The 26,084-nt window shown below is 47.1% G+C and overlaps 2 protein-coding genes across 3 annotated transcripts; one reads left to right on the top strand and one right to left on the bottom strand.

Moving 5' to 3' along the window:
* Positions 1-3,405: 3,405 nt before the first annotated feature.
* LOC108518097 (pulmonary surfactant-associated protein A) lies at positions 3,406-7,977 on the bottom strand. Of its 2 annotated transcripts, none has more exons than XM_017856253.1 (5): positions 7,812-7,977; positions 6,793-6,987; positions 6,398-6,517; positions 5,568-5,645; positions 3,406-5,097 (listed from the first exon to the last, which is right to left on the bottom strand). In XM_017856253.1, the coding sequence occupies exons 1-5, from the start codon at positions 7,960-7,962 to the stop codon at positions 4,721-4,723; spliced, it is 921 nt and encodes a 306-aa protein (XP_017711742.1). In that variant the 5' UTR covers positions 7,963-7,977; the 3' UTR covers positions 3,406-4,720. The 2 variants fall into 2 exon arrangements, with proteins under 2 accessions (XP_017711742.1, XP_017711743.1); XM_017856254.1 differs by lacking the exon at positions 7,812-7,977 and adding an exon at positions 7,156-7,211.
* Positions 7,978-8,656: 679 nt separating this feature from the next.
* LOC108518081 (pulmonary surfactant-associated protein A-like) lies at positions 8,657-24,402 on the top strand. The gene is made up of 2 exons (XM_017856223.1): positions 8,657-8,786; positions 23,993-24,402. The coding sequence occupies exons 1-2, from the start codon at positions 8,657-8,659 to the stop codon at positions 24,367-24,369; spliced, it is 507 nt and encodes a 168-aa protein (XP_017711712.1). The 3' UTR covers positions 24,370-24,402.
* Positions 24,403-26,084: the final 1,682 nt, after the last annotated feature.

Here is a 26,084-nt window from a genome sequence, read left to right on the forward strand (position 1 = left end):
TGCTGAAAAGGCCTTTGATAAAATTCAACATCCCTTCATGTTAAAACTCTCAGGAAACTAGGTATTGAAGGAACATACCTCAATATAATAAGAGCCATATATGACAAACCCACAGCCAATATTATACTGAATAGGCAAAAGCTGGAAGCATTCCCCTTGAATGCTTGAATTCCCCTTGAATTCCCCTTCATCCAGCAAAGACGAAGATGCCCTTTCTCACCACCCATATTTGTAGTATTGGAAGTTCTGGCAGGGCAATCAGGAAAGACAAATAAATAAAGAATATTCAAATAGGAAGAAAGGAAGTCAAACTATCTTTGTTTGCAGATGACATGATCCTGTATCTAGAAAACCCCATGGTCTCAGCCCAAAAACTTCTTGAGCTGATAAGCAACTTCAGCAAAGACTCAGGATACAAAATCAATGTGCAAAAATCACTAGCATTCCTATACACCAATAACAGGCAAGCTAAGAGCCAAATCATGAATGAACTCCCATTCACAATTGCCACAAAAAGAATAAAATACTTAGAATACAGCTGACAAGGGAAGTGAAGAATCTCTTCAAGGAGAACAACAAACCACTGCTCAAAGAAATAAGAGATGACACAAACAAATGGAAAAACATTCCATGCTGATGGATAGAAAGAATCAATATCATGAAAATGGCCATATTGCCCAAAGCAATTTATAGGTTCAATGCTATTCCCATTAAACTACCATTGACAAGCTTCACAAAATTAGAGAAAACTATTTTAAAACTCATATGGAACCAAGAAAGAGCATGAATAGCTAAGACAATCCTAAACAAAAAGAACAAAGCTGGAGGCATCATGCTACCTGACTTCAAACTATACTACAAGGCTATAGTAACCAAGACAGCATGGTATCAGTACAAGACCAGACACATAGACCAATGGAACAAAATAGAGAACCCAGAAATAAGACCATGCACCTACAACTATCTGATCTTTGACAAACCTGATAAAAACAAGCAATGGGGAAAGGATTCCCTATTAATAAATGGTGCTGGGATAACTGGCTAGCCATATGCAGAAAATTGAAACTGGACCCCTTCCTTATGCCACATACAAAAATCAACTCAAGGTGGATTAAAGGACTTAAATGTAAAACCCAAAACTATAAAAACTCTAGAAGAAAACCTAGGTAAAACCATTCAAGACATAGGCACAGGGAAAGATTTCATGATGAACATGCCAAAAGCAATTGTGATAAAAGCAAAACCTGACAAATAGGATCTAATTCAACTAAAGAGCACAGCAAAAGAAACTATCAACAGAGTAAACAGACAACTACAGAATGAGAGAAAATTTTTGCAAGCTATACATCTGGCAAAGGTCTAGTATCCAGCATCTACAAGGAACTAAAACAAATTTACAAGGAAAGAAACACATTAGAAAGTGGGCAAATGACATGAACAGACACTCCTCAAAAGAAGACATACATGTGTCCAACAATCATATAAAAAAAGCTCAACATCACTGATCATTGGAGAAATGAAAATCAAAACCACAATGAACTACCATCTCATACCAGTCAGAATAGCTATTATTAAAAAGTAAAAAAATAACAGGTGTTGGTGAGATTGAAGAGAAAAGGGAATGCTTATACACTGTTGGGTAAAGTGTAAATTAGTTGAACCATTGTGAAAAATAGTGTGGCAATTCCTTAAAGAGCTAAAAATAGAACTACCATCTGACCCTGCAATCTCATAACTGGGTATATACCCAAAGGAATATAAATCATTCTACCATAAAGACACATGCATGCAAATGTTCATTGCGGCACTGCTCACAATAAAGCCATGGAATCAACCTAAATGCCCATCAATGACAGATGGGATAAAGAATATGTGGTACATATGCATCATGGAATACCATGCAGCTGTAAAAAGGAACAAGATGATGTCCTTTTGCAAGGACACAGGTGGAGCTGGAAGCCATTATCCTCAGCAAACTAACACAGGAACAGAAAACTAAATACTTCATGTTCTCACTTAAAAGTGGGAGCTGAATGATGAGAACACATGGACACATGGGGGAGAACAACACACACTGGGGCCTGTTGGAGGTGGGGAGTGGGAGGAGGGAGAGTCTCAGAAAGAACAGCTAGCAGATGCTGGGCTAGGTGATGAGATGATCTGTGCAGGTAATCACCATGGCACACGTTTAACTGTGTAACAAACCTGCACATCCTGCATATGTACCCCTGAACTTAAAATAAAAGTTGGAAATTAAAAAAAAAGAAATGAGAAGATACCAATTTTCAGAGGCCTAAAGTATTTATCTATAAAACTGGGAATACAGACTGTCCTGGATTTGCAGTTGCTCGACTTAAAATTTTTCCACTTTACAATGACTTCAAAGCAATGCAAATCCAGTAGAAGCTATACATCAAGTACACATATAACTGAATTATTCATTCAGTTTCAGTCCAGCATTCCATAAATTTCATGAGACAGTCAACACCTCATTATAAAATAGGCCTTGTGTTAGATGATTTTGCCCAACAGCATGCTAACATAAGTTTTCTGGGCATGTTTTAGTTACTCCAGGCTCAGCTATGATGTTTGGTAGGTTAGGTGTATTAAATGCATTTTCCACTTAATGTATTTTTATCCTGCAATGTGTTTATTGGGATGTCACCCCGTCATAAGTCGGGATACATCTGTACATGCTTCTACTTGTTTTTTTTTTCTTAATTTTGAAGAAGGCTCAACAATTTGTGTGCTGGGTCCTAGGCACAAGTGGAATGGTGACCAGAATAAAAATTATCACTCATAAAAGACTGACAAATTGTTCCCCTCATTTTCATTGGTTTTCTGAGTGTTGATCCAGAGCTTCCTTCCACCAAAGAACAGCAATACATGCACTGAGGAAGAGTGTTCACAGGTGTTACAGGGGGAGAAGAGGGAGGTGGGACACATATGTAGCTGCCTCCTCAAGCAATTGGAGACATTGTCGCATTCCTGTGTAGCCCTAGGTCATGGGACAGTGGTCCCATTCCATGCAGACCTGAGACTAGGGTGGCTCAGTGAGGCCTGGGACTGAGCCCTGAGTGCCACCATCACTGCTGAGCTGCAGAAATCATTCAGGTGGCTGAGTAGGGGACAGAAGACATCGTGTCCCCACCCACAAATGGACCACGTGGATTCATGATGCCCATATGTTCTTCTGAATGGTGTCTGTAGCTCCCCATCCCCCTGCAGCATCACAGGGAGGAGAGCAGGTCGCCGCTCCCACCAAACAAAGCACATCCTGAGATTGAATTTTCCAATCTTGAGGAAAGTGGGAGCTCAGAGCCAGAGTTCATTTGACTTACAAATACAGAAATGTGATGTTTCTTGGAACCAAAGATATGGAAACTCATGTGAACACATTCACGATTTATTATGCTTAAATCATCTTTATTCAGCTCAGGAGTGGAGTGACTGGAAGCATAAGCTTCAGGTACAGGAAGATGGGTTTGGATCCAGCCTCTGCCACTTGCTCTCTGGAATGACACTCAAAACATTTAACTCCTCCAAGCTTCAGTGTCCTTATAAAAAATGGGGAAACAATACTGGTCCCGTGACATTGTGTGAAGATTCAATAGGACATAATAAGCTGTATTAGAAGTGCTTGTCAAGGTGCTTGGCAAATGATAGGTGCTCGGTCAATAGCCTCTGTGTGTAGTAACAGTTCTGGTAGTAATTTTGGTAGCCAGGGGGACGGTAATAACTGTGATGGCAACAAGATTCTTATTCCCATTTCACAGATGAAGACATAGGCTCAGGGAAAGAAAAATCTTCAACTGTCACTGGGTACCTAGCCCACGCCACAACACATCCTAAGACCTGGCACACGATAATTTTAATGAAATATCTGGGTGAATGGATTAATGAAAGGAGAAAGCAGAGCCAGGGGTGTGGGGGGTGGTGTGAATGCCCACTGAAGTCTGAAGTTGGGTGCAGATTTGTTCATCAGTTGAAAGCTAATCTGGTCACATCTGGAGGTGGCTCTAGGTCACCCTAGAGGTCTAGACAGGATGTCTTCAGGTCAGGGGGCTGAGTTGCCATCCAAAGACTCAAAGGAGTGAATTGTACACATCAGTCATGGGGTTGGCCTGGCCACCACCCTTCTGGAACACCACCTGGCCTTCTGACCTCATGGAGAGCCTGACCAGGCCTGCCCTGGAGACCTCAGAGTGCCAGAGAATCTCCACTGCAGCCTTGGCTCTGTACAGTCAGGGCTTCCCTGAAGTCTGCCTCTCTCTGTCATTATGCTTGGCCAGGACTGCACATCCTGATGGCACTGGGCAGGCAGTAGGCTGCAGAGGGAGAGCAGAGGGGACCAGGAGGCAGGCACTCTGTGTGACTTCAGAGGGTCCATCTACTCCAAGACCTCACTGCTGCCATCTGTAAGCGGAAGAACTGGACCAGATGGGGAATAAGGAGGGCTCCATCTCATGCCGAAGGCCAAGGCTAGGAATGGCTGCCTGGGGTGCAGTGCTGGGAGGGTTTGCAAGGGGAGTGTCAAGGCTGGCCAGGGAAGAGTCAGGGCCCATTAGCGGAATGAAGTGGCTAAGGATGCCTTCAGCCCTAATAGCCACAAGTGAATTCTATTGAAAGGGAGTTCCAGCATCTCACAGACCAAGTGGAGCCTCAAGATGGAGGCTGAAGGCCAGACAGGATCCTCCCTGTCCCGTGGCATAAATGCTTCTTAGAACTCACAGATTGTTAGTCGGTTGTACAGGCAGTTCCTGTCATTCCACCGCCCGTCTGTGTACATCTCCACACACTGCTCTGTTCCCCGACCCGCGGGCTCCCCTGGGTACCAGTTGGTGTAGTTTATAGGGGTCCCGTCTGAGTAGCGGAAGTCTCCAGGGCTTGGACCCTCAGTCAGGCCCACATAGGCATACGTGTTGTACTTCTTCACGAAGCTTGCAACGGCCTCGTTTTCCTCTGGACTCCTCGGGACAGCAATGCGGCCGCCTGCACTGGCACATGCCTCCTGAATGGCATCAAAAGTGCCGGACTGCCCATTGGTGGAGAAGACCTTCTCTCCTACTGCCAGTATGGACCCCTGTAGACTGAGAGCTGGGAGCAGAGGAGTCTGGGTCAGGCCACTGACTGCTTTGTCTCTAAGCCACCTCCCTCACCTGGGCTTTCTGCTACTGGACTCTCCCCAGCCTTCCATCTCTGCCTCTCTCTGTGTCTTCTCTTCCTCTTCCAATTGCAGTTTTCTAAATTCTCTTCTAGGCTTTCATCCATTTATTCACTCATCTATTTAACAATTACTTATTACCAGAAATGGTGCCATTTCCTGGGATTCAGTGGAAAGCAAGACAGGCGGAGAACTTGCTTTCCTATGAAATGGGGAGTGAATTGTGTCGGGTTCTGTCGCCTCTGGGCCATTCAAAGACATCAGAAAAGCAAGCATCATTCCTTTCCCCAAGACCTGACATGTGTGTGCCTGTTTGTCATCTCTATGTTCTAGAAGCTGCTGCTGAGAATGAGGGGAATTTGTGGGAAACTCCTACCCTGTGAGGCCCAGGGGGTCCCCTTACCTCCCCTTGTCTGCAGGATTTGATGTCTGAAGTCGTGGAGTGTGGCTTGGAGCTCCTTATCTAGATGAGCTGGAAGCCCTGTGGAGAGCGCCCCACACAGAAGGAGGGGCAGACCAGTGAAGACCCCCACTTGCTGCCACGCAGGCATTTTGCCATCTGCAGTCCTGGAATTCTGCCCTTTCATTGCTGCGAGGCATCGCCCAGGCCCCAGGCTCAGAGGGTCCACAAGACTCCAGTGTGTCTCCACACCTCTGGTCCCCTATTCTTTAGCGAAGCCTTGCCCCTGCTGAGACCCCCACCCCTTGTCCTCTTTCCTGCTCTGTCCCTCGAGTGGCTCTGTCTGCCCGCCTCTGTGGGGCAAGTCCTCTCCCGCACCCTCCACCAAGCGCAAGCATGATGCTCTCTGCACTGCCCTGATGGCCTTGCTTACCGCTCTGAGCTTCAAATTCCCGTCTGCCTGTGGGCTCCTGATCACACCGTCTGCCTGGATGTCTGGTCCGCATTCACCCTTCAGACTGCCCCCAGCGCTGCGTCCCAGGACGTGCCTCCCCTGCCTCCCAGTGCCGTCCCTCATCCCACACCTGACTCCGTGTCTCCCCATCGGCGGTCACGAGGCATGGAGGACTTCCCACACCTGCCCTTCCCTGAATTGTGACCACACTCCCCAGACACTTTGGCTTTCTCCCTCAAGTTCACATTCTCTTACTTAGGTTGAGCCAAATGCCCTTGGGGAACCTGCAGGGTTTGTCTGATCCCCATCAGCCCTGTGTAACGGACTTCAGGGTTGCTGTGCCCATGTTCCCACTGCCCACCCGCCCTACCCTGCTCACCTGGAGGGCCCCTCTCCCCAGGCTCCCCCTTCTCTCCACACTCTCCAGGGATACCAGGGGCTCCAGGCAGCCCATCATTCCCAGGAGCACATGGCATATCTCCAGGCGGACCCATGGGGCCTGCAGAGAAAAGAGACATGGATGTGTGGGATCCGTCACCCACAACTGGTTGGAGCTAGTGAGACTCGACCCTCATTATCACTGGGGCTGTCCCAGTTATCACTCCACGGGCACTATGAGGACAGACTCTCCAGGATGCGCCATCCTAAGGGCCCCAGGAGCCCACCAGGTCCCACCCAGCTCACTATGGCCCACAGCCTAGGGGCCTAGACAGACGGGCCTTCTGAAAAGGGGTCTGTGTCCCTCAGCAGAGGGTGGGGTCTCCAGCACAGTACCTGGAGGGCCAGGGTCTCCTTTGACACCATCTCTCCCATCCCTGCCTGGCAGGCCATGGGATCCAGGAGTGCCAGGGATACCAGGGCTTCCAACACAAACGTCCTTCACTTCGCATGCAGCGCCAGAGGCTGCCATCAAGGTGAGAGTGAGGGCCAGAGGGCACAGCCACATGGCTCCGGCTCCAGCTGCTGCTCCTGCAGGAGGGATGTCTGTGAGTCCATCTGCCACCTCTGCCAACATCTCCCTCACTGTGCTCTGTCAGGACTCAGGAAGCTGAGCAGAGCCCGAGAGGCAGGGCAGGCGAGACCAGAGTGCTGGGAAGACCCGAAGCACCCAGGAAAATTCCCAGCATCATCTGGCACCTGGCGTGGTCTCCCGCTTCAGGCCTCCGGCTGGAGGTTGTGGGGTGTCCAGGCTGCTGAGGAGGAGGAAGAGTAAGGAGCTCTGGGGAGCCCGGGGACCTGGGGTCCATTGCAGTCTCCTCTCTGTCAGTGCCTCACTGTTACCCTGGAAAACTGGCTTCACCTCTCTGACTTCAGCCGAATCTTCCATGCTCTACAGAAAACCTGCCCTGTCCCTCCCAGTCTATTAGGAGCAAGGATGAGGTCACTCACTCACTGACTCACTCCATCTGTCCCTCATATGCTCAGTTACCTTCTTTTCAGGCTCTAAGAAACCAGCAACCTGAGAATGAAAAGAGATGAATGGGGCCTGCAGCCTGGCCCCCTTCAAGGTGGTCATGATGGAGTCCCCTTTCTTTTTGGGGTCTGTTCTCTCACTGCCCTTCCTGTAGACCCTGCTGAACCCTGTAGGGATGGATCTGGCCAAAGAAGATAACAAACATGAGGATCTTTGCAGGTCACCTATGCTGACTGTGCTGTGAAACACCTCCCAGTGGGGGATGGGGAGTCACTCTTCTTCCCAGCCTGGGCCTTGGTCAGGCCTGTGGCTGCTGGCTGGTCCTTTCTGCTTGTGATCCTCAAGCTGGAGAACACCCAGGGGATGGGGCTAAACTCACCCACACACAGAGCCTCCAGCTGCCTGGGTCTCTGCCTCCAAGTCGGAAGGCAAGGTAGACAGCAGCGTTTATAGGTGTGGGGGCTGCCAGGCTTCCTCCCACCCCTGAGAGCCCTACCACAAAACCTGTGCTCCAGGCAGGAAATGGGCATGGTGTTTACACAGCACATTTCCCCAAGAGCACTCAGGCTGGAGGATCTCCAAGGACCCTTGAGGGGAGCACAGAACCTGCCAAAGAGGAACTCCAGGTCTGTAAGAAGAGAAATCCGCCCGTGGCTGAGGTCACCCACCCTGTCTCTAGCAAGCTCCTTAGCAGTGAAAGCCGAGAGCCCTTACACAGGCACTAAGGAAGCCCCATTGGGTTCCTGGTTTAGATTCAGACAATGAAGAAGTCACTGTTCCAGTTGAGCATGGTCAGGTTGATCCAGGCCAACCTGTCTGCCCTGTGACTTGGCTCAGCCCGAGCCCCGAGCTCCCCTAGCCCATGTCCCTGGAGCTTGTAGCTGGATTGGTGGGCACATGGGCAGAATGACAGGCAAACATGCTTCAAGTTCTGCTTCCCTCTGCTCTGGCAGGTTCAGCTAGAGGAATCAGGGCAGCACCTGGAAAGTCATGGCAGATCTGCAGTTTCCGTCTTTCTGTCTTTGGCAGAACTATCTTTGGGTGATGTCTGGCAACCTGCAATGGTGATTATGCTAAGTGTCCCAGTGATATATGAAGTCCTAGTCCTGGTTCAAGCATCTGGATTAGGAGGGAATCTCCAACTGTGGAAGTGGTGACAGTGGGAACCAAGACAGGAAAACCTCCCCTGGTTTATTTGGAATTGGTTTGATGAATCTCAAACACATGAGGAGTCTGGAGCTCTTCCGGGCAGCAGGAGATCAGCCAATGGACTCCACTCCTGGGAGCAGGAAACCAGCCAGTGCCAATCTGCAGCATGGACTCTTTCTGCTACCCCAGTGCTGCCTGCTACAAGGTGAGATGAGTGCTGGGCCAGGTGTGAGATGGGGGAGCCAGGTCAGAGCAGGGCAAGGGCAGATGGGGAGCAGCTCCAGCAACTCGGCTGTGGGGGGGCAGGCCTGTTTTGCAGGTGGTGAGCAGGAACAGAGGCCAACTCGGATGTGCAGGGCCTTGTGGTTGGCAGGGCAGGGCGTGGCTTTAGGGAAAAGGCACACCTGAGTTTTGACCCAGAGCTGTCACTTATTACCCATGTGGACTCGGTCAGGTTATGTAACATTTTGAGGCTCAGTTTCCTTTTTGTTTTTATTATCTTGAAACATCAAATTTACAGAAGAATTGCAGGCATGGTACAAATATTTTTTTCCTGAACCTATGAGAGTAGATTGTCAACATGAAACCCTAACACCCCCATACTTTAATGTATTTCTCACGCAAAGACATTTTCACATTATAACCAAGAAATTAACACTGATACAATAACTCCACGTAGCCTTCAGGCCCTATGCAAAATGTACCCAATGCCCCAATAGTGTCCTTTATAGCAAAGGATCCATTTGTGAGCCATGTGCCGTATTCCTTTTTCATGCTTCTCCAGTGTCCTGAAACCCACAAAGTCCCTCTGCCTTCCCTCCACCTTCATGACCTGAACACAGTGTGAAGATCATAGGAGACTGACTGTATAGAATGCCTCTCACTTTGTTTTTTTGTTTTTTTGTTTTTTTTTTTATTGGTTTGTTGCTGTTTTTTTTTTTTTTTTCGATGTATTGGCTCACAATTAGATTCAGGTTCTGTAACTTTGGCAGAAATACCATAGACACCCCGCTGCGCTCCTCCCATTCTACCGGGCAGCATGGGACTTTAGTTTGCCCCAAGACTGATGATGTTTGTGTTGATCATTGAATTAAGGTGGTGGGTGTCACGCTTCGCCACCATAAATACATTCTTTTTCTGGTTTCAATCAGTGACTATGTTGTGAGGACACACTTTAGGACTATTGTAAAGATCCCATTCCTCATCACACTGTCTCTGTTGCCCATTGATTGCTTTGTAGCAATATGGACTCGTGCATGAGGCCTACCACTGGCCGTCAGGGAGTGCCAAGCACTCACCTGTGGGCTGCAGGGGGCACTATGTGTGTTTGATGTTGAAACAGCTACAGTTTACCAGCACATGGCACCAGTGAATCTAAAGAATGTCGTTAAGAAGATGGTTCTCCTCCCAACACAAATGTGTCACTCTTAGCTCTAAGAATTGCTGTAGTTCCTGCTGAGTTCCGAGTGCCCACGCCAGGCCATTCATCTGTGTCCGTAGCCTCCTCCCCCTGCTTAGGCTCCACTGCCCCCGCCGGTCCGCTCTCCTTCAGTATCTTTCTCACTCTCCTCGGGGCCTCACCCTCCACGTTGGGTTTCCTCCCTCTGCAGGGACATCCTCTTCACACAGCCAGTCCTTGGGCGCCCATGCCAAGCCACCTCAGAGTCCAGAGTCGCATTGCACTTGGAGTCCCACTGCCTGTGGCAGGACTCCCGCCTCATCCAGTATGACTGAAACCAGGAAGATGATGCTTTCCCACGTGGGCAAGGTAAGACTGAAGGTGATATGGACAGGAGACAGGGAAACACTGGGTGGAAGTGTGGTTCCCAGTAAAGGCCCCACCCTCAAGCCTGAACACCCATGGTCCTAAATGGGAACAGACATTTCTGTTTTTGTGAGCAAAAAGTTGCCTTTTGGCCCCCCAGACTCCCTGTCCTGCACTCATATAAACCCTGAACCCCAGGCACCAGAAGCAGACCAGCAGACCAGCAGACAAGCAGACGTACAGCGAAATGATGTGGCAGAGAGAGAGAGAAAAAAAAGGAGGGACAGCTGAACACTGAGGAGAGTTTGGGGCGATTGGAGAAGAGTCCAGCTACCGGGAGGCCCAACTCCAGGGAAAGATCACCTTCCACTCCATTCCTCCTTCCAGTTCCCTATCCATCTCCCTGAGAGCCACCTTCACCACTCAATAAAACCTTGCACTCATCTTCTGAGCCCGTGTGTGATCTGATTCTTCTGGGATGCTGGGGGTGAGAGCTCAGGTTACAGAAAGCTGTCACACTGGCCCCCTGCCTTTGTGATACAGCAGAGGGTCCACTGAGCTGATTAACACTCAAGATGTCTGTGGACGGGAAAGCTGAAAGAGCTTGTAACATGGGGATTGCAGGCACCCACCCCCAGATACTACCACAGGGCCGAAGCCCAAAGCACTCACCCTGGCCTCTGTAACCTGCCCATCTGCATGCTCCCCTGGGGGTTTGAGCAGTGGGGTGACTGAACAGGCAAGCCACACCCCTATTGTGTGTCCTGCAAGAGGGATAAGGGAGCTCTTCCGTTTCAGCTGGAGCCTGTCTGGGATATTCATCAGGAGGGTGAGTACAGATATGAAACTGTCAGATCTGTATCTTTTCCAGGGCCCTGCCACCTCTCTCTTTCCTGCTCTGTTTCCCTTCACAGGGGTCTGGCTGCCACATTGGACTGGAGTAAAACCCTCAGACAACCAAAGGCATTTTTGCTGGAAGGCCCCAAGACTGAACTCCCTTGGCCAAGACCCACAGACTTCCCTTGGTGTCTTTACTTCTTTCACAGTTTGAAATGGCTCTTATTTCTTCCTTTATAATGTTAAGAGTTTTGCTACAGGCTGTGGCTATACTGTTAAACAGAATGAATGTTTGGCTTAGCCATCAAAGGTGCAAATCAGAACAATGTGGTTTTTGTTTTTTCTCGAATGTGCTGATGCCCACATCCACCCTGACAGCCGCAGTTGCTCATGGTACACTGCCCCCCTTCTCATACTCGCTCCCCTCCTGGCTCGGGCACATAGGAATGTCCACAGCATGCAAAAGCCATGCCCAGTGGCCACAAGGGGTGGGAAAAACAGTGGCTCCTGCCAGGGGCCCTGCTGGGAAGGCCAGCCAGCACTTCTTGGCTGCCACGCCAATGGAACTTTCCCTCCTCTGGCCAAGGAGTTCAGCCCGGTTCGATCCTGGGGAAAGATACAATGATCAAAGGAAAAAATTTGCGCTGAGCAAGGGGTTCTTCCCTGTTAAATACAGTAGGAAATTCTTCTTCAAAGGTTTAGCTTGCTTAAATTTCCTTGTCCTTTGCTCTCTGCTTTCAAGGCCAGACTTCTTTACTCTCTGTGTTCCCCCGGCCCTGGTAAACAACCTTCCCACCAGTCCTTATCTATAGAGTGCACATTTAACATCTGCTACCCACTCTGTGAATTACCCCTCCCATCGCAAAGGCTTCTCCTGCTGAAACTGATCTTCCTGCTTACCCACCAGGGTAACCACATTCCTGCACTTTTCAAGTTAGCCAACCGGGTTCAGCTTAGATTGTGCAGTCCAACTCCAGCCAATGGAGGCAGGGTACAGTTACAGGGACAAGCTGCATTAAGAGATAATAAAAACCCCTTCTTTCCTTTGTTCTGGGTGCTCTCACCATTGCTCCATATGCGAGACACACCCTCCTGCAGAAGCAAATTTGCCTTGCTGAGAAAATTTGTGTTCGAGTGCTATTTCTTTAGCGGCATTGAAAATTTGTTTCTAACATTCCCCCAGTACCTTCCCCTCTCTCCCCTTACACTGTTTTGGGTTTTTGGTTTTTTTCTTTTCCTTTTCTAAGCGAGAGGGTTCCCCCTCCCAGCACTCTGCTGCTGAAAGGGAAAATAACAGATGAGCAGGCCCTGCTGGATGATACCAGCACACTTGGCAGAGCTCATTTGAAACAATCTAAACAGATACGTGCAGCCTCTTGAAATACTTGTTAGTCCCAAACGTGATTCCAGACTTCAGGCTGAAGCCCTAGAAAGGAAAACCAGATCTGAGGGATCCAAAGCCAGGCATCAGGCACAATGTAAATGGGCAGGACCAATTCCTGCACACTAAATCCCCACCCATGGAAGGAGGCCATGCTTCATGGCATAAATGAGGCCCAGGGAACTCAAAGGTTGTTGACAGCAGGGGAAGATGGAGGCATAAGTGAGGGCGAATAATTCCTATTATCTAGGCCTTTTCTGCTTCATGGGTGCATGCCACATTGGTAATCATGAGTGGCACCTGCCAAGGTCACCAGGGCTCAGGAACAAAAAGATGGAAGAGAAAGGAAGGACACTCACTTTCTCTATCCGTCACACCCTGAGTTTTCACTGAAAGAAAGAAGGGAATGAGGGATGCCTCTATTCTCTGTCTTTCAGAATAGGCGTCCATCTCTCTTCACCATCCCCAGCTTATACCCCTCTGGAGTGTATCCAGAACCAATGGGACTGCTTTGACTCTCTTAATCTGGAAGAAAAATGCCTCATAACCCTCTACACAAAGGTTTGGCCAAATTATGAAGGACTGGGTGGGCCTCAGGAAGGAACCATACATTTCAATACTATCCAGCAGTCAGACTTTTTCTGTACACATGAGGATAGATGGTCTGAGGTCCCACATGTGTAGGTTTTTTATACCTTGCAAAGCAATCTAGACCTTTGCTGACAGTGTAGGATTGATCCAGCCATCTTGTTTGCCATCTCAGGGAAGACTGCAAGGGGCAAGCCTAGAAAACTAAAGATATGAATCCCAGCAGCACCCCAAGCAAAGAAGCCACCCCCACCCCCAGCTCTTCCCCTCTGGGTTCACCCCGACCTTCCTATTCAGCTTCAGCCTCTCACTTGCCCCCTCCTAAAATTCCTCACCCTACAAAAGCCCCAACCTCACTCTTGCCCATTAAACCAATGCCTGGTGAATTTGGGCCCAGTAAGGTCCAGGTCCCCTCCTCCCTACAGGACTTAAAGTGAATTAAGGGGGATTTTGGGAAGTTTTAAGATGACCCCAACAGATATATAGAGGCTTTCCAGAATTTCACCCAAATATTTGATCTCTCCTGGAGAGACGTTATGGTGCTTTTGAACCAGACCTTGACAGGCACTAAGAAGCAGCCTGCTCTGCAAGCAGCAGAGAGATTTGGGGATGAGCTTAGTATCCCATACAGTGTCAGGGAAGGGGGCAAACATTATCCAACTGGAAGAGAGGCAGTATCAATAGATTACCGTAAATGGTATCCCAATGACAAAATGAAAGACTGGAAGAGGAGACACTTTCAGAGGTGCATAATGGTGGGCTTATGTAAGACCAGGACCAAGTCTCTCAATTATATTAAATTATCCATGATTGACAAGGGATTCGATGAAAATCCCACTGCCTTCCTGGAAAGGCCAAGGGAGGCCCTATAGTAAAGCAGACCTCTCTATCCCCTGATTCAGTTGAGGGACAACTAATCTGAAAGGATAAATTTATTACTCAGGCAGCCCCTGATATCAGAAGGAAGCTACAAAGAAGCTACAAAGCTAGAGATAGGTAGGCACAAGAGAGAGAGGAAATACAGGAAAGAAACAGAGACTTTAATGACCAACAGACAAGCCCACGAACCCCAGAACTCCCAGGGTGCACTTGTTGATTGCTACAGATGTGGCAAACCAGGGCATTTTAAGAAGAATTGCTCAGGCAGCATGAAGAAGCCACTTCAACCCTGTCCAATCTGCCATGGGGACCATTGGAGGGTGGACTGTTTCTGGCATGCTGGTCACCAGGTCCAGAGCTATTCTTCCAAATGGTCCAGCAGCAGGACTGACAGGTCCCGGGCTCCTCTCCTGACTCCCGTGGTCCAGACCACCATTACCATCCAGGTGCCCCGGGTAATCATGGAAATTGAAGGGAGGAAAGTGGACCTCCTTTTGGACACTGGGGCTGGTCTCTCAGTTCTCTTGAATCCAGGCCCCCTCTCCTCTCTTAGAATGACTGTGAGGGACATCTCAGGAAGGTCTTTAACCCAATATTTTTTCCCACCCCTTAGCTGTAGCTGGGGTTGTTCACCAAAGCTTTTCTAATTATGCCTGAAAGCCCAACTTCTCTGTTGGGTAGGGATATTCTGGCCCATATGGGGACAATCATTCTGATGGCCCCTAGGGAAACTCTTTGTCTAATCCTAGTAGAGGCCAATATTAACCCAGAAGTTTGGGCAACTCAAGAGACGATTGGCAGAGCCACAACTACCATACCGGTCTGGTTCCATCTTAATGATCCCACCTCCTTTCCTAACCAGAAACATTATCCCCTGAAACTAGAGATTAGGAAAGGACTAGAAGTCATTATCGATAACTTGAAGATGGAGGGCCCACACAAACCCTGCAATAGCTCTTGTAATACCTCAATATTGGGGTACTAAAACACAACTAGAAATAGAGACTAGTTCAGGACCACCTCCTTGGTAATGAGGCTGTGGTTCCAATACACCCAACAGTTCCCAATCCGTATACCCTGCTAGCTCAAATACCTGAGGGAACTAAATGGTTCCTGGACCTAAAGGATGCCTTCTTCTGCATACAATTACACCCCAACTCCCAGTATTTGTTTGCATTGAGGATCCAATGCAAACAAATTTGTTTGAGGATCCCTCTAACCAAACCACCCTGTTAACCTGGACAGTGTTACCTCAGGGATTCCAAGACAGCCCCTAATTGTTTGGGCAGGCATTATGGAGAGATCTCTCCAAGTTCCTTTATCCTCAGGTCAAAGTTTTGCAATACATGGATGACCTTCTTTTCTGCACTCCAAGTGAGGAAATCTCTCAGGAGGGAAGTAAGGCTCCTCTTAATTTCCTGGCTAACAGAGGATATAATGTTTCAAAATGTGAAGTTCAGCTCTGTCAGACTTCAGTGAAGTACCTAAGCCTGGTCTTGTCAGAGGGGACCAGGGCATTGGGCAAAGAAAGGATTAAATCTATCTCCTCCTTTCTCCTCCCCAAACACTCAAGCAACTGAGGGGATTCTTACACATTACAGGATTCTGCAGACTGTGGATATCTGGGTACAGTGAAATAGCACATCCCTTCTATCATCTAATAAAGGAGACTCAAGCAGCTGATACTCACTGCCTAATTTGGGAACTGGAGGCTAAAGAGGCCTTTGACCAACTAAAACAAGCCTTGCTTAAGGCACCAGCCCTTAGTCCCCCCCCCACAGGAAAAATGTTTAACCTTTATATATCAGAAAGAAAGAGAATGGCACTGGGAGTCCTAACACAGGCCCAGGGTCCAGCCCAGCAGCCTGTGGGCTGAGTAAAGAGCTAGATTTGGTAACCAAAGGATGACCGGCCTGTCTCTGGTCAATTGCAGCAGTAGCCTTGCTGGTACCAGAGGCTACTAAGTTAACCATGGGTAATAACTTAACCATTTATACCCCACATAATGTGGCAGAAATACTTTTAAGTGGAGTCTCTGGCTAACAGGCAACCACCTCCTCAGGTATCAAGCTCTGTTATTAGAAGGATCTTCAGTCCAATTAAGAACCTGTCCCTCCCTAAATCCAGCCACCTTCCTCCCAGAGGAAGCTGGGGAACTTCACATGACTGTGAATAAATAGTAGTACAAACTTACGCGGCCAGAGGAGACCTCAAGAAAACCCCTTAAAATCCAGACTGGATTATTTTATGGACAGATGTTCTTTTGTTGAAAAAGGAAATCATAAAGCAGGGTATGCAGTAGTTACTCTGAACTATATTGTTGAGAGCACACCTCTCTCCTCTGGCACAAGTGCTCAACTGGTCAAACTAATCACCCTCATGAGAGCACTCGAATTAAGCAAAGGAAAAACAGTTAACATTTATACTGATTCTAAGTATCCTTTCCTAGTTCTCCTTACCCATGCCACTATCTGGAAAGAGAGGAACTTCCTCACAGCTAATGGGTATCATTAAATGCCATGAGGAAATTAATAGACTATTTCATTCAGTTTTCCTCCCATGGGAAGTGGCAGTAATACATTGTAAAGGCCACCAAAGAGGGATGGATGAAATAGCTGAGAGAAACAGGCTGGCAGACTGAGCAGCTAAATCAGCAGCAAGGGGGCCCCAGGTCTCTGACCCACTTGAAGCCCCACTGATCTGGGAGGGCCCCATCAGAGAAATAAAACCTCAATACTCTCCTGTGGAAATAGAATGGGCCACCTCTTGGGATGGTATGCTTTATCTACCAGCTGGCAACCAATGAAAAGTTATTAAAAGCCTTCTCCAGGCCTTCCACCTAGGTAAAGATAAAACCTATCAACTGGCTCAAGTTGTTCTCAGATAAAAACCTGATACAAACAGTTAAACAGGTTGTTAATGCTTGCAAGACCTGCCTTAAAAACAATCCCCTTAATTAACAGCATCTTCTCCAAGGCTACCTGGGGGAAGACTGGCAAATGGATTTCACCCATATGCCAAAGGCAAGGGGCATCCAGTACCTCTAGTATGGATAGATACCTTCACTAACTGAGTAGAAGCATTTCCACGTCAGACAGAGAAAGCCTCTGAGGTGATAATAGTACTAATCAATGAGATAATTCCTCACTTTGGACTCCCTAAGTACCTCCAGAGCAATAATAGCCCCTCATTCAAGGCAGCTGTCACCCAGGGGGGTCTCAAAGGCACTAGGCATATAATACAGTTCCTGAGGAGACCACAATCCTCAGGAAAGGTGGAAAAGACAAATGACATTATCAAAAGGCACCTGAAGAAACTGTCTCAGGGGACTCATCTCCCCTGGACTACTCTTCTTTCCATAGTCCTGCTATGTATCAGAAACACTTCTTCAAGGCTGGGTTTGAGTCCCTTTGAGACTATGTATGGATGGTCTTTTCTCACGAATGATTTCTTGCTAGACCAAGAAACCTCTGATTTAATTAAGCACAAGCCTCTTTGGTCCATTTCCAACAGAAACTGAAACAACTGTTGAAGGCCCAGTCCCGTGAACCAGGCCCACCTCTATTCAACCCAGGGGGCCTAGTACTGGTAAAGGTACTTCTTTACCTTTCTCCTTCAATATGTCCTGGTTGGGAGGGACCTTGCACTGTACTTCTTTCCACTCCTACAGTGGTGAAGGTCAAGGTCACCAGAATAGACTCTTGGATTCAGTATATGAGGAAAGGCCTGGGAAGCCAACAGAGTCACCTCTTTCAAGCTAGAAGAGCACCCAAAATACCATTGTGAAGAGATCAGGAAATTCAAGCTAAAAATCACAAAAGATAAGTGTTAATTAACATTCCATGTATGTTCTCTTTATAGTCTTGCCTATGCTTGCTGTTCCTACCTTTGTTCTCTTCTATACCATGGGGTACAATAGTGTTTTCAGGGTAATTAGTACATTTTACTTCTTATTTCTGTGTCTTTGGCACTAGATTCTTTCCTTGTATAATACATACTTTTAACCCATGCTTATTTAACCTTATAAAACTTTTTTCCTCTCTCACTTAGAGGTCATCAAACTCAAGATGTTCAGGCAATCAGAGCCTCAGATGATGGCTCCCCTTTGCCAGGGACCCTTAGATAGACCTCTGGGAGGAATCTGACTGACATTTTCACCAAAACAACTCCCCCTGTCAGCAGGAAGTGGCCAAGACTGGTCATCGTCCATATTCTAATGGCAGTCAGATGTGCCTCTTCAGAGGGGGGAAATGATAGTGACGGGAGACAGTGAAACACTGGGTAGAAAAAGGGTGGTTCCCCAACAAAGGCCCCACCCTCAAGCCTGAAGACCCGTGGCCCTAAATGGGAAAAGACATTTCTCTTTTCATGACCAAAAAGCTGCCTTTTGGCCTGCCACGACCCCTATCCTGCAACCATATAAACCCTGAACCCCAGGCTCCAGAAGCAGACCAGCAGACCAGCAGACAAGCAAATGGACAGTGGAACGATGTGGCAGAGAGAGACAGAGAGAAGAGGAGGAACATCTGAACACTGAGGGGAGTTTGCACAGAGGTGATCAGAGAAGATACCAGCTACTGGGTGGCCCGCCTCCAAGGGAAGATCACCTTCCCACTCCATTCCCCTTTCCGGCCCCCAATCCATCTCACTGAGAGCCACCTCCACCACTCAATAAAATCTTGCACACATCCTTCAAGCCCACATGTGATCTGATTCTTCCAGGATGCTGGGTGAATGCTTGGGATACAGAAAGCTGTCACACTGGCCCTCTGCCCTTATGATAAGGCAGAGGGTCCATTGAGCTGATTAACACTTAAGCCACCTGTGTATGCAAAGCTGAAAGAGCTTTGTAACACAAGGGTTACAGGCACCCATCCCTAGACACTACTGTGGGGCTGGACCACAAAGCACTCACCCCAGCCTCTGCACCTGCCCATCTGCATGCTCCCCCTAGGGGTTTGAGCAGTGGGGCAACCAAACAGGTGAGCCACACCCCTGCCATGCATCCTGTGAGGGGGATCAGGGGACTCTCCTGTTTCAAAGGGGTGCAGAGTGGAGGCCATGCACATACCCTAAGGACAGTGCATGGGCTTCTCTGCATATTTGAGGCCTCTCTCTTAGTGCTCAGGGGACCCTTCCCCTGACCCCTTTTCCAGCTGCCATGGGTGCTAGCAGTAGGAGGAGGCTGTTTGTGACTGCTGGTTCTTTCTGTCACTTTGGATCATCACAGCACTCTATGAGCTGTACAGAGAGTAAATCCCCATTCCATACTTCAGTCAACTGAGGCTGACAGGGATTAGATGGATTGCCAAAATTGTCTAGAAATCCTTTTTCCAGCTCAGTCCTCTGCTAGAACCTTCCCAGAGTCAGAGGAACATGCTTATTCTACCTGTACCTGAAGACAAGGGAATGCACAAATTAATTTACTAATCATGGATATATTTCAAGATCACTTATAATGTCAGAATCTAAGGGACAGCTCAGTCACATGAAGGGGATGGAAGTTAAGGCTTTTCTTTCCTGAGGCTGCCAGTAAACTAAGCAAATATGTGTGTATGCATTATACACATATGTACACACACATATGTTGTGTGCTGTGTATTTACACACATATATATTACATTGATGCCTCTCTAATAATGACATTTTATTCTTAAAAAGAATAACACAATAAATATCTTTCTGTTGCCTAGAAATAGCATCCAATTTGCCTTAAAAATCACATTACTTGTTTTATTTTCATTTTGCCATTGCAGCCCTGTCACCCTTCTTTCTGCCCTGAACATTTTGAACTTTCCAAACCCTAGAGAAACACATCATGTTTTACTGAGGTTTTGAGGAGAGGGAGAGAGGTTTTCCCATTCTGTACCTTGGAGGAATTGAAACTGGCAAGTAGCAGCAACTGTCTTCAAAGAAATAGGCTAAGGAACACACACGTGCAGACACACAAACACACATTCTCTTACCTTGCACCAATAAGATCATACTACATATACTCTTCTACAATTAGTGTTTTCTTTTATATATCCCAGCCATCTTTTCAGATTGACACATAGGGATATAATCGTAACTATAGCCTTTTCTTGGAGTTTGTTTGTTTTTACTTCTGGTAATGTATTCTTTATTCTCTTTTTAATTTAAAAAATGTTATTTTTGACACAATTATTTTGCATATGTATGGGCACAGTGGACTATTTTGATGCATGTATGTAATGCGCAATGATGAAATCAAGGTAAGCAGCATATCCATCACCTGAAAAACTTATCATTGTTTTGTGTTGATAACATTCAAAATCCTCTCAAGTATACAGTAATTTTTTGGTTGGCTATGGTCACCCTACAGTGCTAAAGAAGGCTACAACTCATTTCTCCTATCTAACTGTAATTTTATACCCATTGCCCCACCTTTCCCATTTCTCATTCCCCTTAATCTTCCCAGCCTCTAATACATTCTGTTCTACTGTTTGCTTACTGTTCTGTGTTTACTTCTACGATATTAGCTAAGTTTTCTTAGCATCCACAAATGAGTGAGAACATGCTGTGTTTAATTTTCTTTTCCTGGCTGTATTTCACTTAACATAATGGTTCATCCATGTTGCCATGAATGGCAGAATTTTATTCTTTCCTATGGATGAACTGTATTCCATTGTGTTTAGTTACTACATTTTTAAAAATTTCATTCATTCACTGATAGACACTTAGGTTGATTCCATATCTTGGCTATTATGAATAGCTCTACAATAAACACAGGAAGGCAGATACCTCTTTAACATACTGGATTCCTTTTCTTTGAATACCCAGTAGTGGGATTGCTAGATCATATGATAGTTCTAGTTTTAGGTTTTCGAGAAAGCTTCATTTTGTTCTCCACAATGGCTGTAGTACTTTCCATTTCCACCAAAAGTGTGTAAGAGTTCCCTTTTCTCTGTACCCGCACCAGTATTTATTCTTTTTTGTCTTATTGATAAAAGGCAGTCTACCTGGCGTGAGATAATTTATTTTTGTTTATAAACAGTTGTTTATAAAGGTCTTTAATGATCCTTTGTCTTTCTGTGATATCAGTTATATAATGTCTCCTTTCTTGTTTCTGATTTTTATATAGGTCTTCTCTTTTTTTCTTACTTTTCTAGCTAATGGTTTGTCAATTATGTTTATTTGTTCAAAAACCCAACTTTTCAGCTAGGCATGGTGGCTCATACATGTAATTCCAGCACTGAGGCTGAAACGGAAGGGTCACTTGAGGCCAGGAGTTTGAAACGAGCCTGGGAAATACAGCAAAAACTCATCTTTGAAAAGCTAAAAAAAAAAAATTTTAGCCTGGTGTGATGACACATGCCTGTAGTCCCAGCTACTCAGAATTACTGAGTCAAGAGGATCACTTGAGCACAGGAGTCGAAGGCTGCAGTTAGCCATGATCATGCTGAGAGGTGACAATGTGTTAGCAGCCCTCGCTCGCTCTCGCCACCTCCTCAGCCTCGACGTCTGCCCTAACCGCGCTCCAGGAGCCTTTCAGCCCACCGCTGCGCTGTGGGGGCCCCTCTCTGGGGCTGGCCAAGGCCAGAGCTGGCTTCCTCTGTTCGTGTGGAGGTGTGGAGGGAGAGGCACAGGCGGGAGCCGGGGCTGCGCGCCGCGCGTGCTGGCAGGCGCGGGTTCCGGGTGGGCATGGGCTGGGCTTGATGGAGGGACGAGCTCCCTCTGGGCTGCCAGTGTGCCCGGGCTAGGTGCCACAAAGTCCTGGGAAGAGTGCCAGTGAGAGGTGAAGCTGGCTGGGCTTCTGGGATGGGTAGGGGCTCCTAGAACTTCTCTGTCTAGCTAAAGGTTTGTAAACGCACTAGTCAGCACTCTTGTGTCTAGCTAAAAGTTTGTAAATGCACCAATCAGCACTCTGTGTCTAGCTAAAGGTTTGTAAATGCACCAATCAGCCTCTGTGTCTAGCTAATCTGGGGACTTGGAGAACTTTTGTGTCTAACTACAGGATTATAAACTCACCAGTCAGCACTCTGCCAAAACGGACCAATCAGCTCTCTGTAAAACGGACAAATCAGCTCTCTGTAAAATGGACCAATCAGCAGCATGTGGGTGGGGCCAGATAAGGGAATACAAGCAGGCTGCCCCAGCCAGTAGCGGCAATTCAGGCCCCTTTCCACACTGTGGAAGGTTTGTTCTTTAGCTCTTCACAATAAATCTTGTTGCTGCTCACTCTTTGGGTCCGTGCAGCCTTTATGAGCTGTAACACTCACTGCAAAGGTCTGCAGCCTCACTCCTGAGGCCAGCGAGACTGCGAACCCACCTGAAGGAACCAACAACTCCAGACACTGCCTTTAAGAGCTGTTAACACTCACCTCGGAGGTCTGCAGCTTCACTCCTGAAGTCAGTGAGACCACGAACCCACCAGAAGGAAGAAACTCTGAGCACATCTGAACATCTGAAGGAACAAACTCTGGACACACCATCTTTAAAAGCTGTAACACTCACCGTGAGGGTTCATGGCTTCATTCTTGAAGTCAGCGAGACCAAGAACCCACCAATTCCGGACATAATGCCACTGCACTCCATCCTGGGTGACAGAGCAAGATCTTGTCTCAAACAAACAAACAAAAAATTCCCCAACTTTTCATTTTGTTGGTATTTTGTGCTGCTTTTTTAGTATACTTTTTGCTTATTTCCGCACATTTTTTTTTCTTTTTGAGACAGAGTCTCACTCTGTTGCCCAGACTAGAGTACAATGGTGCGATCTTAGTTCACAGTAACCTCTGCTTACCGTGTTCAAGCAATTCTCCTGCCTCAGCCTCCTGAGTAGCTGGGATTACAGGCGTCCACCACCACGTCCAGCTAATTTTTTTGTATTTTTAGTAGCTGTGGGGTTTCAACATGGTCAGACTGGTCTCAAACTCCTGACGTCAGGTGATCCACTCACCTCTACCTCCCAAAGTGCTGGGATTACAGGTGTGAGCAACTGCACCCAGCCTCTGCTCCAAATTTAAAAATTTCTCTCTTTCTACTAATTTGGGGTTTGGCTTTTTTCTTGCTTTTCAAGTTTCTTAAGATGAATTTTAGGTTTTTATCTGAAATCTTTCTACTTTTCTGATGTAGGCATGTAATGTTATAAATTTCCCTGTTACTACTGCTTTTGTTGTCTACCACAGGTTTTGGTTTGTTGTGTTTCTATTTTCATTTGTTTCGAGAAATTTTTAAATTTCCTTCCTACTCCATTGTGGTCAGAAAAGGTTCTTGATATCATTTTAATATTTTTATTCATTGATACTTACTTTGTAGCCTAAAACGGTGTATCCTAGAGAATGTTCCATGTGCTGATAAGAAGAATGGGTATTCTGTAGCTGTCAGATGAAATGTTCTGCAAATGTCTATTAGGTCCATTTGGTCTGCAATACAGTTTAAACCAACTTTTTTTGGTTGATGTTCTGTCTAAATGATCTAACAATGCAGACAGTAAACTGTTGAAGTCCCCAATTATTGTTGTATTGGAGTCTGTCTCTCCTTTTACATCTAATAATATTTGCTTTTACCTTGGTGTTCTGGTGTTGGGTACATATATATTTACAATTGTCATATCCTTTTGATGCAGAGAAGTGTGTGGACATTCAGGTCTTCAGAAAGGAATGATGATTCCTGATATTTCGGAATGGCCCAGAGGTGACAGAAGTGTACACAATCCACTCCTAATGACTTAGGAAAGCAAGGTCTTTGCCTATTCTTGCTTTCTATTGAATCCCAGAAAATTGCACCATTTCTGGCAATAAGTAATTGTTAAATAGATGAATGAGTACATGAATGAGAGCCTAGAAGAGAATTTAGAAAATTGCAATTGGAAGAGGAAGAGAAGACACAGAGAGGCAGAGATGGAGAGGCTGGGGAAAGTCCGGTGGCAGAGAGCACAGGTGAGAGAGGTGGCTTAGAGACAAAGCAGTCACTGGCTTGACCCGGACTCCTCCGCTCCCAGCCCTTAGTCTACAGGGGTCCATACTGGCAGTAGGAGAGAAGGTCTTCTCCACCAATGGACGGTCCATCACTTTTGATGCCATTCGGAAGGCATGCCCCAAAGCAGGCGGCCGCATTGCTGTCCCAAGTAGTCCAGAGGAAAACGAGGCCATTGCAAGCTTCGTGAAGAAGTACAACACGTATGCCTATGTGGGCCTGACTGAGGGTCCAAGCCCTGGAGACTTCCGCTACTCAGACGGGACCCCTGTAAACTACACCAACTGGTACCCAGGGAAGCCCGCGGGTCGGGGAACAGAGCAATGTGTGGAGATGTACACAGACGGGCGGTGGAATGACAGGACCTGCCTGTACAACCGACTGACAATCTGTGAGTTCTAAGAAGCATTTATGCTACGGGACAGGGAGGATCCTGTCTGGCCTTCGGTTTCCATCCCCAGGATCCACTTGGTCTCTGAGATGCTGGAACTCCTTTTCAACAGAATTCACTTGTGGCTATTAGGGCTGAAGGCATCCTTAACCACTTCATTCCCCTGATGGGCCCTGACTCTTCCCCAGAATCACTGGCCTTCCTTGACACTCCCCTTGCAAACCCTCCCAGCACTGCACCCCAGGCAGCAATTCCTAGGCTTGGCCTTCGGGATGAGATGGAGCCCTCCTTATTCCCCATCTGGTCCAGTTCCTTCACTTACAGATGGCAGCAGTGAGGTCTTGGAGTAGAAGGACCCTTTGACGTCACACAGAGTGCCTGCCTCCTGATGCCCTTAGCTTTCCCTCTGCAGCCCACTGCCTGCCCAGTGCCATCAGGATGAGCAGTCCTGGCCAATTATAATGACAGAGAGAGGCAGACTTCAAAGAAGCCCTGACTGTACAGAGGTAAGGCTGCAGTGGAGATTCTCTGGCACTCTGAGGTCTCTGTGGCAGGCCTGGTCAGATCCTCCAGGTGGTCAGAGGGCCCAGTGGTGCCCCAGCACGGTGGTGTCCAAGCCAACCCTGTGACTGACATGTACAATTCATTCCTTTGAGTCTTTGGATGCCAACTCAGCCCCCTGACCTGAAGACAGCCGGCCTAGGCCTCTAGGGTAGAGCCCCCCACTGCAGACGTAATCCAAGTAACTTTCTGCTGATGAACGACTCTGCACCCCACTTTAGACTTAAGTAGGCATTCACACCACCCCCTCCCCCCACACCACTGGCTCCACTTTTCCCTTTCATTAATCCATTCACCCAGATAATCATTAAAATTAACGTGGGTCAGGTCTTAGGATGTGTCATGGGGTAGGCAAGGTAACTGGTGACTCTTGGGGATTTTTTTTCCTTGAGCTTATGTGTTCATCTATAAAATGGGGATGAAATACTTGTTGCTGTCACAATTATTACCATCCCCCCAGCTAGCAAAATTACTACCAGAGCTGTTACTACACACAGAGGCTATTGACTGAGCACATATCATGCACCACACACCTTGACAAGCAATTCTAATATGGCTTATTACATATTATTCAATCTTCACACAATGTCATGGGACCAGTATTGTTTTCTCCATTTTTTTATAAGGACACTGAAGCTTGGAGGAGTGAAATGTTTTGAGTATTATTCTAGAGAGCAAATGGCAGAGGCTGGATCCAAACCCATCTTCCTGGATCTGAAGTTCATGCTCCCAGCCACCCCACCCCTGAGCTGAACAAAGACGATTTAAGTGTATGTAATAAATCGTGAATGTGTTTATATGTGTTTCCTCTGCTCTGGTTCCAAGAAATATCACATTTCTGTATTTTTGTAAATCAAATGAACTCTGGCTCTGAGCCCCCACTTGCCTGAATATTGGAAAATTCAATCTCAAGATGTGCTTTCTTTGTTTGATGGGAGGGGCCACCTGCTCTCCTCCCTGAGATGGTGCAGGGGAATGGGGAGCTACAGACACCATTTGGAAGAACACATGGGCATCACGAATCCACATGGTCCATTTGTGGGTGGGGATACCATGCCTTCTGTCCTCCATGCAGCCACCTGAATGATTTCTGCATCCCAGCAGTGATGGTGGCACTCAGGGCTCAGTCCCAGGCCTCAGTGATTCATCCTAATCTCAGGTCTGC

This window comes from Rhinopithecus bieti, unplaced genomic scaffold, assembly GCF_001698545.2.
Source record: "Rhinopithecus bieti isolate Rb0 unplaced genomic scaffold, ASM169854v2 scaffold_43555, whole genome shotgun sequence".
In the NCBI taxonomy this organism is placed as follows: domain Eukaryota; kingdom Metazoa; phylum Chordata; class Mammalia; order Primates; family Cercopithecidae; genus Rhinopithecus; species Rhinopithecus bieti.

Coding starts and splice junctions, on each gene's coding strand:
- LOC108518097 (XM_017856253.1), bottom strand. CDS start 7,962: ATGCCCATTTCCTGCCTGGAGCACAGGTTTTGTGGTAGGGCTCTCAGG. Junction 6,988..7,811: donor GCTGGAGGCTCTGTGTGTGG/GTGAGTTTAGCC, acceptor TCCCTCCTGCAG/GAGCAGCAGCTGGAGCCGGA. Junction 6,518..6,792: donor AGGAGACCCTGGCCCTCCAG/GTACTGTGCTGG, acceptor TTTTCTCTGCAG/GCCCCATGGGTCCGCCTGGA.
- LOC108518081 (XM_017856223.1), top strand. CDS start 8,657: ATGAGGAGTCTGGAGCTCTTCCGGGCAGCAGGAGATCAGCCAATGGAC. Junction 8,787..23,992: donor CCAGTGCTGCCTGCTACAAG/GTGAGATGAGTG, acceptor CTCCGCTCCCAG/CCCTTAGTCTACAGGGGTCC.